At 37.4% G+C, this 17,740-nt stretch overlaps 2 protein-coding genes across 7 annotated transcripts; both read left to right on the top strand.

Moving 5' to 3' along the window:
• The first annotated feature begins 255 nt into the window (after window positions 1-255).
• LOC114147188 (alpha-amylase 1-like) lies at window positions 256-16,326 on the top strand. 6 transcript variants are annotated; one of them, XM_028021769.1, is made up of 10 exons: window positions 9,117-9,185; window positions 9,324-9,495; window positions 9,606-9,752; window positions 10,063-10,260; window positions 10,525-10,755; window positions 11,601-11,734; window positions 12,323-12,545; window positions 12,622-12,743; window positions 12,876-13,001; window positions 13,406-13,721. In XM_028021769.1, exons 2-10 carry the CDS (start codon window positions 9,328-9,330, stop codon window positions 13,593-13,595), a joined length of 1,539 nt encoding a protein of 512 aa, XP_027877570.1. In that variant the 5' UTR covers window positions 9,117-9,185; window positions 9,324-9,327; the 3' UTR covers window positions 13,596-13,721. The 6 variants fall into 6 exon arrangements, with proteins under 6 accessions (XP_027877575.1, XP_027877570.1, XP_027877573.1 ...); XM_028021772.1 differs by lacking the exons at window positions 12,876-13,001; window positions 13,406-13,721 and adding an exon at window positions 15,983-16,326 and having other exon boundaries at window positions 12,323-12,466; XM_028021771.1 differs by lacking the exons at window positions 12,876-13,001; window positions 13,406-13,721 and adding an exon at window positions 15,983-16,247.
• Window positions 4,248-8,160, top strand: LOC114147187 (pancreatic alpha-amylase-like). Its single transcript, XM_028021768.1, has 9 exons — window positions 4,248-4,458; window positions 5,923-6,069; window positions 6,180-6,377; window positions 6,493-6,723; window positions 6,827-6,960; window positions 7,134-7,356; window positions 7,443-7,564; window positions 7,650-7,775; window positions 7,912-8,160. The coding sequence occupies exons 1-9, from the start codon at window positions 4,291-4,293 to the stop codon at window positions 8,099-8,101; spliced, it is 1,539 nt and encodes a 512-aa protein (XP_027877569.1). The 5' UTR covers window positions 4,248-4,290; the 3' UTR covers window positions 8,102-8,160.
• Window positions 16,327-17,740: the final 1,414 nt, after the last annotated feature.

The following is a 17,740-nucleotide window of genomic DNA, read 5'->3' as shown; positions in this document are numbered from 1 at the left end:
TATTCCATGATCTGTCTGAGCTTTTCTGAAGAGCCTCTCATGTGTACTGCCCTAAACACTTCTTTCAATGAATTGTGTTCTAGCTGTACAGAGTTAGTGTTTAAATGTGACCAGTACTGATATTTATCCATTATGCTCCTTAGATTTCCCCTCCAAATAAACATCTTGTGCTGAACAATCCATGGAGACCCTGGTGGCAGAGATATCAGCCAACCAGCTACAACTTCTGCTCCAGATCTGGCAGCGAAGCCGAACTCATGGGCATGATCACCAGATGCAACAATGTTGGGGTAAGCCATACTTCAGTATGCAAGGTCAAGTTTTTTAGATCATTGTCTTCTTCTTTAAAAGTGAATCAGTTTGAACATTGCTTAAAATAATATGTGCCCCATTTTTAAACTGCAGGGCCCTAGATGTAACCCTGAACACTGGTTTGCCCGGTGGAACCTACTGTGACGTCATTTTGGGCCAGAAGCAAGGAAGTGGGTGCACCGGAAAGAAGATTCAGGTTGGAAGCGATGGCAGCACTTCTACATCAGCAATACAGAGGAAGATCCTTTGATTGCTATCCATGCTGACTCCAAACTGTAAACTGCTAACTCCAAATAAAGTTGCATAAAATCTTAATTATGGATTGGGTTTTTCGTCATTGTTCTTCCATCTCTTTATAGCTGTTTATTTATTATTGCCATCCATGCTAATTCCAGGCTATTACTTGCAATTATGCCAAATAAAGACACAAAAACATGAAGACTGTTCTGGAAGGAACAGTCTTCCTTCCAGAAGACTGAAATGTTATTTCTGCCTGATCTATGAAACAAACAAGTTTGCATGGCATATCCAAAACTTGGCGTAAAATCTGCCCACCAACTGTAGATTATTTTTTCTTTTCTAGACTTTTTGTGTCACTACACATTGTCCACACGGACACAGCTGTGTCTAAACCTTGTGTTTTACTTCACACACGCATGACCTGAAGACTCACTGGTGGCAGTGACCCAGAACGAAACTCAGAAAGGCAGGTCAGATGTTAGCTTGGCATGCTCGCTGTGGGAGGTGGTCACAGCGGCTGGAGTGGGCTCTAAGAGGAAGCAGATGGGATGAAGCAAATCTTTTAATAAAAGCTTCAACACAGAAAAAGGAAAAGCATTGTCATTCTGGAATTTACAAGCCTATTTTATGCCATGAAGCTGCAATGTCAGCTTACTTATATTTGTTAAGTGTTTTGAGAAGACCTATGAGTGTAAAGCTACAATAAACTATAAATAAATTGAACTGAAATAAATAAGTAAGTCCCTCTCCTGGAGGCCTCCCATCGGTTAACGCCTGAATTCTTTCAAGGTCAGTGTTGTGGACATTATGCAACATTTTTCTTTGCATAACATTTTTGGCTTCCTGCCTAATTTACACAACTCTACTTTTTTTCTCCGGATACAAAGCAAACAAGTCAGATTACCTAACTTGCAACTAAATTCTTTCACATGAATTTCACTGTTGGGAATGAAGAATGATCCATTTAGCAAATGTACGTATTTTGAACAGTGACCAGCTAGAGAGACACACTGATATGGACAGATACACACACAGACATTCATATACACACACACATACACCCATACATACATAGAAATACAATCGTATTTCATAAATAATATTGTTGAAGGATTTATTTATTTCAGAAACTCAAATCACTGAGAAAATTTAGACTAACAGACAGTATGCTGATTTTAAGATTTCTTTGTTAATTATGATAATTTTCTTCACACAACCAATGAAAACATGACATTCAAGATTAGAATACTACAGGTAAAAGCCAGTAAATTAGAATATTTTGAAAAACTTGATTTATTTCAGTAATTGCATTCAAAAGGTGTAACTTGTACATCATATTTATTCATTGCACACAGACTGATGCATTCAAATGTTTATTACATTTAATTTTGATGATTTGAAGTGGCAACAAATGAAAATCCAAAATTCCGTGTGTCACAAAATTAGAATATTGTGTAAGGGTTAAATTTTGAAGACACCTGGTGCCACAAACTAATCAGCTGATTAACTCAAAACACCTGCAAAGGGCTTTAAATGGTCTCTCAGTCCAGTTCTGAAGCCTACACAAACATGGGGAAGACTTCAGATTTGACAGCTGTCCAAAAGGCGACCATCGACACATTGCACAAGGAGGGAAAGACACAAAAGGTTATTGCTGAAGAGGCTGGCTGTTCTCAGAGCTCTGTGTCCAAACACATTAATAGAGAGGCAAAGGGAAGGAAAAACTGTGGTCAGAAAAAGTGTACAAGCGATAGGGATCACCGCGCCCTAGTCAAGATTGTGAAAAAAAACCCATTCAAAAATGTGGGGGAGGTTCACAAGGAGTGGACAGCTGCTGGAGTCAGTGCTTCAAGATCCACCACCAAGAGACGCTTGAAAGACATGGGTTTCAACTGCTGCATACCTCGTGTCAAGCCACTGTTGACCAAGAAACAGCGCGAAAAGCGTCTCACCTGGGTCATGTTTTCTGACGAAAGCAAATTTTGCATTTCCTTTGGAAATCGAGGTCCCAGAGTCTGGAGGAAGACAGGAGAGGCACAGGATCCACGTTGCCTGAAGTCTAGTGTAAAGTTTCCACCATCAGTGATGGTTTGGGGTGCCATGTCATCTGCTGGTGTCGGTCCACTTTGTTTCCTGAGATCCAGGGTCAACGCAGCAGTCTACCAGCAAGTTTTAGAGCACTTCATGCTTCCTGCTGCTGACCTGCTCTATGGAGATGGAGATTTCAGGTTCCAACAGGACTTGGCGCCTGCACACAGCGCAAAATCTACCCGTGCCTGGTTTACGGACCATGGTATTTCTGTTCTAAATTGGCCAGCCAACTCCCCTGACCTTAGCCCCATAGAAAATCTGTGGGGTATTGTGAAAAGGAAGATGCAGAATGCCAGACCCAAAAATGCAGAAGAGTTGAAGGCCACTATCAGAGCAACCTGGGCTCTCATAACACCTGAGCAGTGCCAGAAACTCATCGACTCCATGCCACGCCGCATTAATGCAGTAATTGAGGCAAAAGGAGCTCCAACCAAGTATTGAGTATTGTACATGCTCATATTTTTGATTTTCATACTTTTCAGTTGGCCAACATTTCTAAAAAATCCCTTTTTTGTATTAGCCTTAAGTAATATTCTAATTTTGTGACACACGGAATTTTGGATTTTCATTTGTTGCCACTTCAAATCATCAAAATTAAATGAAATAAACATTTGAATGCATCAGTCTGTGTGCAATGAATAAATATAATGTACAAGTTACACCTTTTGAATGCAATTACTGAAATAAATCAAGTTTTTCAAATTATTCTAATTTACTGGCTTTTACCTGTATATCAGCACACAAACCACATTGTTGAGCTCAAAATAATGCTGTTCCATATGCACGGAATTACGTAAAATTTTAGATGAAACATGCAGGTTTCAGACCACACAGTCAATAAAATATCTTTAAAAATGTCTGTCAATACAAAGGTGCTCCACCATTTACATACCAAGGGGTTTAACTACATTTCTTGAGGCTGACCACTTCCCAGTACAAAGCAGACTACAGCAATATCTGTGAATATAGGCAAAGAAGACGAGGCTTTGCTGAGATGTTGAGGTATCCCAGTTTCACTCAGTATGTTTTAGCAGGTCTGCATTGATAGGATTGTTGTTGTTTATCTTCCTCTTGACAAAACACAATTTAGTATATGTCAAAAATATGTCAAAAGTTGTCAACATATACTTTTTATATAAAAATAATGATGACCTTACTGCATATCTCCACTGGCTTTATAAGGATTTACATTTGCTAACCTAAAATTTGCTTGTGAGAAAGCACAATGTGAAAACCTTATTGGGGCATTTCAAAACAAGGCCATTTTTTTTACTGTGCCAAGTCACTGTTAATGAAATTCAAAACAAACATAAAAAAGATGAAACAACATAACTGCCAAGCATGATAGAAAATTTGATAATTACTATAACCTCAAGGACATTCACACTTTAGCCACATAGGAGGGGAAAATGTCTTAAAGTGTGCTTATACAACCCTAAACAAATACTGATGTATTTTGTTTAAACATCCTAGAAAAAAGATAGGTCAAGTACTTATGTCACCAAGTTGTGAGAAAGAAGCACCTGTTTAACCACAACAGCAATAATTCCTTATCTCCGTGTTATCCAGGCATGAGCTAAACTGCTATAAATACACACAAGAAAAGGCAGAGAGTGAGTGCAGTTTTCTCTCTCATTAGGGAAAGACATGAAGTTTCTCATTCTAGTCGCTCTGTTTGGCCTGAGCCTTGCTCAGCACAATCCCCACCTCAAAAGCGGAAGGACTGCCATCGTCCATCTGTTTGAGTGGCGCTGGGCTGATATCGCTGCAGAGTGTGAGCGCTATTTGGGTCCTAATGGCTTCGGGGGTGTTCAGGTATGTCTGCTTGAACTAATGTCTGTAAATGATGCGTTTAATGATATTGCAGGACAAAAAATATTCACAATAAAAAAAATTGGCAACTGCTTTTCTGGATGGTTATGTTTAACAGTTATTGCTGGAAATCTCCTGACAAAGATTTCTTTATTGCTGATCCCATTCAAAGTCATTTAAGATTAAGTATTTGCCTTTGACTCAACCCAAACACCTGGATTTTTTATTTTATTTTATTTTTTACAGCACAGGCTTGGATACTAAACAAATTCAACAAAGTTATTTAAATTAATGTCATTTACAGACACCTTGGCAATGACAGGTGCTTGATGCACCTTAAATGTCCAACTATCTTTGTTGATGTGGCCACTGCTTTTCAAGAGAACTTTTACAAACACAACCAAGTGAAGTATGGGGCCATGATTAGCTTTGAGTTCCTATAATCCTATAATCCTTTTTCGGATTCATTACATTATGACTTAGACAAGTTCTCTGCTAGCTTGTAATCTTGTCCAAAAATAATTTGTGTACTTATACTAGTATGACATGTACAAAATTTCTGGACATATAACGCATCATGCATTTGACCCAATATTTTGTCCATTAGAAGCAGATGACGGAAAAATAGCTTTTTTTAATCTGACTCCGTCATTACAGTGCTCATATGTTAATATTGCTCCAAAAGATGCAAAGGGCAATATGTTTCGTCCTTTTGATTTTACTCCAGGATATTAAACTTAAACTTTTTCACTTTAACAGTTAACTTGGTGAATTTCCCATATTCAGCCATCTGTCTATCACTGCAGCTTCGAAAATGATAAATGGGCAGAATTTACGCTGCATCACACTTTACATATTAATCACACTAGAACCACATTCACCTAATCATACACCGATACAGCAGAAGGGGGCACATCAGCATTTGAAAGTTGGGGTCAAATCCACAACATTACAATTGCAAGACTATCTTGTCCACTGAGCCAGTTACCCCAAGGAAAAAACCCAAACCAACTTTGCAAAGAGCAACTGGATTGTGCAGACCTGTTTGCAAAACTAGTTTTCATGTTAAATTTTTATACAGATTTTACAGATTTAGATTTGAGTCTAACTATGGATTGTTAAAATGATTCAATTTAAATCTGGACATATCTGGTTATTACTGAATGTGATAACATGAGACAGTTTGATTTCCATATTATCCATGTGCTTTATTATAAAACACACTGATTTATATCAGTTCAAGAATTTAGCATGACATGTTTTCAAAGAAATTTCTCACTTGCACTTCAACCAATATAAATATTCTCAAGCATTTGGTAATACATCTAGCTGTTTGACTAAACTGAAGCTGCTCAAAAGTACTCCCTTAAATGCTCCTTTAGAAATTCTTTTTGTTTTTTGAGAGTTTGTGTTTTAATGTGACAAGTTACAAGTGATAAGTTAATATTTGTCTATTGTGTTGCTCAGATTTCTCCACCAAATGAACACATTCTTGTGAGCAGTCCCTGGAGGCCCTGGTGGCAAAGATACCAGCCAATTGGTTATAATCTGTGCTCAAGATCTGGCAATGAGGCTGAACTCGGGGACATGATCACCAGATGCAACAATGTTGGGGTAAAATACACTTCTTTATGGTCTGTGTGTATAGTAGCATGCTTGACTACAGGGGCTTTGATCAAAGAGTAGTGGGCTTAGGGTTTCATAACGCTTGTGTCTACTCACAGGTCAACATCTATGTGGATGCTGTCATCAACCACATGTGCGGATCTGGTGGTGGAGAGGGAACCCATTCTTCCTGTGGCAGCTGGTTCAGTGCAAGCAAAGAGGACTTTCCAAGCGTCCCATACTCTTATATGGACTTCAATGACAATAAATGCAAGACTGGTAGTGGTGAAATTGAGAACTACAGCGATCCCTATCAGGTAATTAGTGCCGAAAAAAGAAGACAACAACAATATAACTTTATATATATTAATGATCCTCCAATCAGCGTAATTATTTCCATTTGTTTTATTGTGACTGGTTGCTTACTTGTAGGTGCGCGACTGTCGTCTGGTTGGTCTGCTGGATCTTGCCCTTGAGAAAGAATACGTCAGGGGCAAAGTGGCTGACTTCATGAACAAGCTTATTGACATGGGTGTGGCTGGATTTAGAGTGGATGCTAGCAAGCACATGTGGCCTGGTGACGTGGATTCCATCTACCGTCGTCTCAACAACCTTAACACCAAATGGTTTCCAAGTGGTGCCAGGGCTTTTATCTTCCAGGAGGTAAACTAGAAAATTACACAAATTTCACATAAAAATATCCTTTCTAATAGCCAGACAGCTTTACTATTGCTCCACTGGATTTATGTATGACTATCACACGTAGGTAATTGATCTTGGAGGTGAGGCCATCTCAGCTCAGGAGTATGTCCATCTGGGAAGAGTGACTGAATTCAAATATGGTGCCAAACTGGGAACTGTCTTCAGAAAGTGGAATGGGGAGAAGCTTTCTTTCACCAAGTATGTCGACAAATTTTGTGGTGTCTAAAAGTTACTGAACATCAAAATATCAGTGATTTAATTTGTATGTCAGTCTAAATCCAGAAATAATTTTGACATTAATGTTTAATTATTTCTATATGTATTTCACCAATGGATTCCCCAATATAGATATGATGTGTTCATGTGTCCAGGAACTGGGGAGAAGGTTGGGGATTCATGGCTGATGGCAATGCTCTTGTCTTTGTTGACAATCACGACAACCAGAGAGGTCACGGTGCTGGTGGTGCCTCCATTGTTACCTTCTGGGACGCCAGACTCCACAAGATGGCTGTGGCCTACATGCTGGCTCATCCTTATGGACAGGCCAGAGTGATGTCAAGCTACCGCTGGGACCGTAACATCGTGAATGGACAGGTTTGCCTTTGTTTTGTTTAGAAAATTAAAAACATAATATAACATCTTTGAAACATGTTTTGAGTTGTCTGTGTTGATGATTATAGGATCAGAATGATTGGATTGGCCCTCCCAGTAATGGTGATGGATCCACCAAGCCTGTTCCAATCAACCCTGACCAGACCTGTGGAGACGGATGGGTGTGTGAGCATAGATGGCGTCAGATCAAGTGGGTTCACAGAACATGTTACATTCCATAGCATGATTAGATTTCTGACGATCAAATGGATTAAATAAAAATTTGTTCTTTCAAGGAACATGGTCATTTTCCGTAATGTGGTCAATGGACAGCCTCATGCCAACTGGTGGGACAACCAGAGCAACCAGGTTGCCTTTGGACGCGGTAACCGTGGTTTCATAGTTTTTAACAATGATGACTGGTAAGCTTTTTATGAGACTAAAAACTTGTACTTTCCTGTAAACTGTATGTCAAGTTTTTTAGATCATTGTCTTCTTTAAAAGTGAATCAGTTTGCACATTGCTTAAAATAATATGTGCCCCATTTGTAAACTGCAGGGCCCTAGATGTAACCCTGAATACTGGTTTGCCTGGTGGAACCTACTGTGACGTCATTTCGGGTGAGAAGCAAGGAAGTGGGTGCACCGGAAAGCAGGTCCAAGTTGGAAGTGATGGCCGCGCCAACTTCTACATCAGCAATACAGAGGAAGATCCTTTTATTGCTATCCATGCTGACTCCAAGCTGTAAACTGTTAACTCCAAATACAGTTGCATGAAATCCTAAATAAAGTTGCATGAAATCCTAAATATGGATTGTTTTTTTTTGTTGTTGTTGCTCTTTCATCTTTTTATAGCTGTTTAAAATTATACATGTTGTGACACTCGTGATGCCTTGATGACACATTAAAATGGAAACCAAGCTCTTCAATGACTTTGATAGAGTTCACATTTTGTGTTTGCAAGAGACTGAATGGTCATATCCAGTATATCAGTCATATATATGTCGAAGATCCAATGAGATTTGTAAGGCTACTTGCTGTGATTGTGTCATGATGCACATATTTCCTACACCAGACCCTGACAAGTATGACCCCCAGTGTTTAAAATAAATTATCAGGTTAAAAATACCTAATGTGTTAATTCTCCATAGAAATCCAAATCTTGAAATCAAGTTTATATCATGCATGAGCAATGAAGATCATTGAAGGACTCATTTATGTTTGGTGACATTTACTCTTTGCCTGAGTGACTGTAGGACAATAAAGCTATTCCTTTGAAATGAGGATTGCTTAGATATGTCAGCAACTTGTCTTGTCAGGGGAGTTGTATTACTGCTACACAGAACCACAGGGGCCTTCCTCTTAAAATGACTCACTAGATAGTCCAGTATTCTCTAATCACACCTCACAAAGGACTGAAAGGTAAAGGCTTCAGAACTGGTACGTAGGTCACTAGACTGTCAACAAGAAACAATGAAAAAGATTTGTAGTGTCCTCACTTGGCCCTGGTGTGTAGTTTATGTAGAAAAACAAATAAGCAGAAACCTCATTCTTTTGAGTATTTCAGCAGACACTGTCCATAGTAAAGCAAATCTACACTAAATTAGCATTTTAAATGTGTGACAAAAGTCAGCTTTTTAAAACAAGTTGGTACATTATAAAGGACAGAATGCAGAATTCAGAACAAGAGTAAATCAGCAAATTTAGTTAATGTTTTTCTTTGATTACTGTTTTTCACAGGGGCAAAAGGTTATATTTGAATTGCAGACATGCTTTGGCTTTTTATTTGCTCAAACACACATGGGGCCAGTCTAAACAGGTGTGCTCTAACTGGTAAGACCTATGAAGTGTGTCTAAATAGTTAGAACTAGGTTAAACAAAATGTTTAATGTAAAATTTGTGTTACTTTTGTTAGTTTTGTTACTGGCATATGTTGGCAGAAGATGGAATACAGTCTCTCTCTTTTTACAGTAACATGAAGCTGTTCATTTTAATAACCCTGTTTGGGCTCAGCCTCACACAGCACAACCCCCATTTTAAGCGTGGAAGGACAACAATTGTTCACCTATTTGAGTGGCGCTGGTCTGACATTGCTGCCGAATGTGAACGCTTTCTAGCTCCAAAAGGGTTTGGTGGTGTTCAGGTGAGTTGAGCTGAATAACAGTGTGTGATCTGAAGTAATTGTTTACATGTGTCCTCAGGATAAAAATTGTCAAACATACATAATTTGTATATTTCGGGTCTATCACTCAGATTTCTCCTCCAAACGAACACATTGTTCTGGACCAGCCATGGCGGCCATGGTGGCAAAGATACCAACCAATCAGCTACGATTTATGCTCCAGATCAGGCAGTGAGGAGGAATTTAAAGACATGATCATCAGATGCAACAATGTTGGGGTAATTTTGGAAAAAAGGCCAATTTTAAGCAGCACCTTGTTATAGATCCTAAGCCATTATTAACACAACAAATAAGTACCAAAAGCTTTTAGTTGCATTATTTTCTACATTGTTATTGAATTTTTACCATTTTCTGAGTTTTGGCACTTCAGAATTAAAGAATTGTAAGTAGTTAAGATCATTAGGTATAATCATGTTGAAAGATATTTATAGAAATTGCCACGATTTGTTGTACATACAGTACAGACCAAAAGTTTGGACACGACTGTGCGTCCAAACTTTTGGTCTGTACTGTACATATTGCCAACAGGTTAATATTTATGTGGACGCTGTCATCAACCATATGTGTGGAAGTGGTGGTGGAGAGGGAAACCACTCCTCATGTGGAAGCTGGTTCAGTGCCAGCAAAAAGGACTTTCCAAGCGTCCCGTACTCGGCTTGGGACTTCAGTGTGAACAAATGCAGAACGAGCAGTGGTGACATAGAAAACTATGGAGATATTTTTCAGGTAAAACATTCTTAAATCATTTTTCAATTAAAAAACTATTTAAAATATCCACTTTAAGTATCTACTATTTTAAAGTGACTAATATCCTGTTGTGTAGGACAGGATATTAGTCACTAACACAACTGCTTGAACATTTTACTTTAAAATACAAAACATTTATTAAGCTTTCATTAATACAATAAAGTTGATCAATTCTATATTATTTTGTTAACACTAATTAGGTTCTTTTAGATGGAATAATAACATAAGCACTGGTTGTCTTAGGTGCGAGACTGCCGTCTGGTCAGTCTTTTGGACCTTGATTTGGAGAAAGACTACGTCAGAGGCAAAGTGGCTGAGTACATGAACAAGCTAATTGATTTAGGTGTAGCTGGATTCCGAGTGGATGCCTGCAAGCACATGTGGCCAGGTGACCTGGAAAATGTTTACGGTCGTCTTCAGAACCTCAACACAACGTGGTTTCCCAGGGATTCCAAACCTTTCATCTTTCAGGAGGTAAAATTTATGTAATGGATTTTTTTTTTCTTAAATGAAGAGATATTTAAAATGTTTAATAATGTCACATAGTATATATTGTGTTTTGTGTTGTGGCTAAGTAGTGTAAAGTACAGTAGTTGCCTCCTCATAGATTTAATCTTTTTTGCATATTTTGTCAAACTTAAATGTTTCAGATAAATTAAATATCACAGTACTCTAGTCTACTAGAGCAGTGTAATATAAAAGGTTGCTAGGAAGAAAGATTCACTGTCACACATTTAAAAACACTCCTTAGGACATAAGAGTATCACTGACTCAGTTTATCAGATCTTCAAAGAGACAGCAGCCTGAGGTCTTGAGTACAAACACAAGATGAAGTGAGTTCAAATTGTGAGAAAGTGCATGCAAATGGTTTGCATCTTAAATACTGCTGCCAGAAAAAAGATACTTTTATGAAAGCTTCACTCTTCAATGGACTGGGTAAGCTCTAGCAATATTATTTGTTTAAAATAAACACATAAGACATAAAACAGGCTGCAATAAGAACCATAAGAAAAAGAGGGAAAACAAGATGACATGCAAAATTCAGGAAGCAGATGTACACATGAAAACAATTATGGGATGTCTAAAACATTTAGCAAAATATAAAAACATGACATTTATGATCCATCCCTAAAAATTACTGACACTTTACTGAGACTTTAACAGATGTATCCTAGAGTTTTGTATTTGTTTCAACAAAATAAGCAAAAACATATTTCTTAAGAGAAAATCTAAATGTTTTGTTGTATTTGTGACTTGGGATAGTCAGACTGAACCATTTCTGGTGTACATGTTAATTTTTCTTTTTCCCTTGGCCCTAGGTTATTGATTTGGGAGGTGAGGCCATCTCTTACACTGAGTATGTCCATCTGGGCAGAGTGACAGAGTTCAAATATGGTGCAAAATTAGGAAAAGTCTTTAGAAAGTGGGATGAAGAGAAACTGTTTTACACAAGGTATGTTTATTTTGGCAGATCTGCCAGCATTAAAAATCCTGATGTCCCCTTATGAACTTTTAAATACAATTTTCTTGATTCTGAAATGGCATTGATGTACAACTCCTTCTTAAGTCAATCAGCTGTGATGATGAACAAATATGTTTTGCTATGCAAATGAGCAGTTTCTGCTAAGGACTAGAGCAATTATGTTCTGGCACATGCAGGAAAGGATATCTTAAGATGAAATCCTAATTGTGTGCTCGATCAAGACTGCATTCAGAATTAAGGTAGTTGGGCCATGATGCGGAAATAGAAACCTGTATTTGTACCAGTCATTCAAATAATTTGTGTTTTTGTGCATGTGTTTATATGCATTAATTTGCCACCTTCACCTGAAGTTGCAAGGTTATTGGAATTGTGGGAATGGAGGAAAGTTTGTAACACCTCACACCTAACAGCAGCAAACAGTAATAATAAATATCTCTTAAAATAGTTTATTGCAGTAATATCATGACTAAAAATTTTCTGGTATTTTTTAAAGAATGTTTTTGTTTTATTATTTTTATCTTTTTCATCGTCTACAATGTTTCTATATCTTGTTTCCAGGACCTGGGGAGAAGGGTGGAGCTTCATGTCTGATGGCAATGCTGTTGTCTTTGTTGATAACCACGATAACCAGAGAGGTCATGGGGCAGGTGGCTCATCCATCATAACTTTCTGGGACTCCAGACTCTACAAGATGGCAGTCGGGTACATGCTTGCTCACCCCTATGGAGTGACCAGGGTTATGTCTAGCTACAGCTGGAACAGAAACTTTGTGAATGGAAAAGTAAAGTCTGCCAACCTTTAAGTATCAAGCGTTTTCCAGAGACTTTTATGTTTCACCTATTTTTCAAAACCAATAGGATCAGAATGATTGGATGGGCCCTCCAAGCAACACTAATGGATCCACCAAGTCTGTTTCTGTTAACCCAGATCAGACATGTGGAGACGGATGGGTGTGTGAGCACAGATGGCGTCAGATCACGTAAGTTCTTAGAGGAAGCTGCCAACCTTTCACCAAAACATGACCAAATTTGGCTTACTTTAACAGATTATACAAAGAAAGTTTTACATGGTAAATAATTCTATATATATGTATTTTACATCTGCTTTGAAGAAATATGGTAATTTTCCGTAATGTGGTCAATGGACAGCCTCAAACCAACTGGTGGGATAACCAGAGCAACCAGGTTGCCTTTGGACGTGGTGATCGTGGTTTTATAGTTTTTAACAATGATGACTGGTAAGGACTGAAGTACTGCTTTTCCACTCCTTCGCAGACCAATATATATATATATAAGAATTGGATTGAAAGTGGATCCATAAAATTATCTTCTGTTGTTGGAAAAACTACTATAATGGGAACAGTCAGGCATTACTCTGACATGAAAAAGCCTTTTCCTCAAATCATTTCAGTTTTGGCTTTCATTAGCTGTAAGCCATATTCATCCAAAGGAACTGTAATGAACACTTGAAATATGTCACTAATAGAGTTACTGAAATAAAGTAACTTTTCAAATTTATTCTGATTTGAGGTGCATTTCCATTCTGAAATGATGAAGGAAAGACAAAGAAATTTACAAAATGTTATACTACACTACATATTATATTATGGTTGCTCTAATGTCACCCTGTATTTGCCTTTAGGACCCTTAATGTGACCCTTAACACTGGTATGTCAGGTGGCACATACTGTGATGTTATTTCTGGTCAGAAGGAAGGCAACAACTGCACTGGAAAGCAGATTCTTGTTAGTGATGATGGGCACGCCCACTTCAAGATCAGCAACTTAGACGAGGACCCCTTTGTTGCTATTCATGCTGAATCCAAGATTTGATATGTAATGTCAGTATTTAATCATTTTATGTTTACTGATCTATCAGCAATATTCCTCAGAGTGGCACAAATTTATTTGCTATATTTCTGAGTGCAAATGTTCAATAAAAAAGTGAGAACAAAACAATATGAAATAGTTTGTATTATTTCAACAGTCTCACACACAAAAAAAGTGAGACTGTTTAACTTGTTGACTTGATGAATTCAAGAGGCCAGTATTATCAGATATGGTTTTTGTTTGAACCTGAAAATATATTAAACATATTAAAAATGAGTTTAAAGTATTTTAATACGTGTCAACATTTTAATTGACGTATATATGTTGCAATAAAGAACAAAACATGAAATGCTTTTATTTAAATTTAGACATCTACCTGGCCCAAGACATCTACCCTATATAAAAAGGAACAACTTTTATCCAACATCCCCAATTTATACTTATGTGTGCACAGACATTACATATCACAATACACATAAAATCCAATTTCGTTTCAATCATAGCATAAATTAACTGCATTCCTCACGCTGTAGTACGCAGCTCAGCATTTGTCTATCTACATGTATAAATATGTCACTTTTTTGCTTTTCATCCTAAAAATTTGAAAGAAATATACTTCTTAAAATGAAAATTCACTATCTAAACCCAATTCATGCTTTTGGATTGCAAGGTTTCTGGAGGGTGCGATGTCGGTACATCCTGAACAGGTCGCCCTTCATAACTACCGTAATAGTGATTTTTTTTTTAAACAGGAGAAAAAAGATCTATCAAATAAATGTAATTGTCAGTGTATCCAACGTCTGAAGAGAGAATATCATATTCAAAATGAATGGAGCTTTTTTAGAAGTAATTATTTTTTTCAATTTGAATGTTATCAACATAACTGGCATGATTTGCCTGTTAAAGTATGGAACTTTTCTAAGACTGGCAGATGATATCTGGCTCTTGTAAGTTTAAGACAAATGGGAGCTGCACCAAGCTACATTCCTGAGGAGACGGGGCCTCCTAGTGGCATGAATTTGTATTGAAACTAAAAGTTTCTCTCCTGATTCAACATGATCAAAGCACACATTTTAAAAGGCAAGAACAGAAATTACAACAATGTAATGGTTAGACAAAAATTTAAACAAGAAAAATCTTAATGATAAAGTAAAGGAAGAATACATGTCTTCCAGTGAAGATTTGAAAGGAAGTATAGCTGAATCTGTTATAAAAACTGTTTTGATAAAAAAATTTATGACTAAATGATTTAGTTTTTTTTTTTTTAAAACCCAAACTGCTCTTAGGAAAGGAGCTATATAGTTTTGCCCAAACATTTGGTCCTACAGATACAAACAAAAATGATTTATTGTAGGAAAAAGAAGGAAGTGGATTATTGAAAATATGCAAACAAACAAAATATGTTATCTCGCTACACCTTTAAGCTTGATCTGTGTTAGCTGGTCCATGTTAAATATGTGCTCAAAAGGAAGCTAGATCACACCTGCAATTATTTTTCTATTGGTTATCAATTGATTGCTGATTGGCTATCAGCAATCAAGAAGAATGTGACTAAAAACATCTAAATTTAAAGTGACCACCAAATGCACTTTTCATTTGTAAACTAAAAGGCCAGGGAGAAGGAACAGCCTGACCTCACCTGTGCAGAATACAGAAGACACACCTGCACCTAAAAACATTTAAGAACACTACTATAATGCATGATTTTAAATTTTAGAATCATGACAAGTTGTCATATAGTTACGTCCTCCTATAATTTTTAAAAATTCAGTGCACGACATCCTGTTCTTAACCACTAAACACATTCTCACCCTACAGCATAAAATTATCAGTAAAAATTGCCAAACACAAAACTAATAAGCTCCTAGTGATTTAAAAACCTAGATTTTGCCAGATCAATGTTGATGTAAATATCTTTATATTTGATTATGAATACCAGCATATTTATCTTACTTGTCAACTCCACTGCTATGGAGAAAGAACAGTCAATTTGTTGTTATCCTCCAACCTTTTAAAAATTAAGAACCTGGTTGAATGTAAAACTTGATGTTCCCACATAACTTTTCTTTTTATCTAAAATTGCTCTGATACACAGTTAGTTCACATGTAAAACTTGCTGTTTTACATGTGAAGCATCATGGGATTGGACAAGAACAGTGACCAGAATGTTCACTAAAACCCACGTATCACTTCAATAATCCAGTTCTGTTTTTTTTTTATTTTTATAAAAGCCACTCTTTACATGTCTGCCAGTTTAACCTTTTTTGGGGTTAAAAACCTAACCCAGTTTGCTGGGTCATTCCTGGAAGTGTGTAATAATATTGTAATCCCTCCCTTCTAAGCTGTCAAGGGTCAGTGAGTGTCCTGAATGAAGAATGTGCTTTCTGCAGATGTCCTTCCTGCATTGTGTATTTCCACTCCACTGGGACAACTGCTCGCCATCACGTTGCAGCCACTTCAGTTTCACCTCAGTGCCGTGCTGGCACCCCTCATCCCTCCATCCTCACAATTCCTCACTCTCTGCTGCCTGTCTTCCTGTCCCATCAGCCTCTCTCTCTTTCCCTCTCTCTCTCGGTGTCTCTCCGTCTCCACCTTCCCGGCCCAACTGCTGAGCTTCTGTCAGCAGATCTGGACCAGTGACACTGGAGCGCCAGCCACCAGAGGTGAGACTGCAAAGGTGATACCTGCCAGAACATTCAGCTCATCCCAGTTGTCATGACAACGGTGCACATGGCTAAGAAAAATGAGGATCTCTTGACAGCCTAATAGAAAGAGAAAGGGCTGTGGGGGAGAAGGGGAACAAACATGTAATATTGAACATAAAAGGTTTAAGAATGGATAAAATGTAGTTTGTAATTTGAGCCCTTGCAATATATTTAGTTCCTCTAGCTTAAAAAAATGCATAGAGAAAGCATTAAAAAACATACTTTGTGCCTTATTACATTAGACCTGAAAGTATCCTAGACATTGTGGCGTTTTAAATGAATGAGGGAAAACAGTAGGTCAGACAATGAGCGCAAAAGAAATGGCTGAAGGAGACTTTTGCACTAGACAAACCTCAACACGTTGCAGATGCTAAATTATTGACCTCTCCTTCATCTTTCGGTCTGGCAACTGTGCGGACCTGTATCCTCAGATTAGCTACAGAGATGTCAGCATCGCAGACCAGCTTCTTTGCTCCTGTCATCCTCACTGATGCTTTCTGACATGGCTGTCAACGGTGTCCCCATCCTGTTTTATATTTCATATGGTGCACCAGACCTGTCTCGAATGAGGTAGTCATCAACCTAAAGATAAATGCATGTTTAAAGTTTACTGTACTCAGCTTTTTCTTAAAGGGGAAGATAAGATGATGTTTCTAAACCCTGAAAAGACTGTTTAGTAAAATACATAATCAACCTAACATATGCACAAACATATGTTATTATGCATATGATAAATTTACAAAAAATTGTAATACTTATTACTTTGATAATAACTGAGTCAAATGGAAAACATGAAATATGAGAGCTTAACTTTATGGTATTTGTGCACAGTCCTACATTTTCAACATGCAGCTGTCATAGACAAAGCATCAAGCGTGAAGACTTGTACTGTATGGCTTGTCTGATTTCAGATAGAGATCTGATTTTTCTTCACTAGGGGGCAGTGTTGAAGCAAAATCTGTGAAGTCAAACTTTTCCTAAAACAAAATAAAAAGTCTCTGCCCATTTTGAGAAGCCTGAAATCTATAATGCGAGAGTATTAGTCATAGTTGATGATTTGAACATTGAAGTTTCATCTTGTGTGTTGTCAGTGACAAGGGACATGTGTAAAACTTTTCTATTACTGTCTGTTGAGTGTACAAGTGAAGCACAAGTAGCATTACACATTCACATTACAATGTCCACGTAATTTGGTTAAGAAAAATAATAGGGACATGATATTTATAGAAGCAAGAGGAATGTTTTAAGGATATATTTTGTGTAGTTTTACAAACACGTCCATTTACAAGACCTTTAATTTTTGGACTTTAACAAGTTTTGTTAACTTTAACAAATACAACTTGAACTTAACAGCTCAAGGTGTATTTTTTTAATTCACCTCAATTAAGTTTATTTCTAGAGCAAATGGCACTGTACAAACAAAAAAGATTCAGTTCATTTCCA

Source organism: Xiphophorus couchianus, chromosome 6 (assembly GCF_001444195.1).
Source record: "Xiphophorus couchianus chromosome 6, X_couchianus-1.0, whole genome shotgun sequence".
Classification (NCBI taxonomy): Eukaryota; Metazoa; Chordata; class Actinopteri; order Cyprinodontiformes; family Poeciliidae; genus Xiphophorus; species Xiphophorus couchianus.
This window is presented reverse-complemented; position numbering and strand designations above follow the sequence as displayed.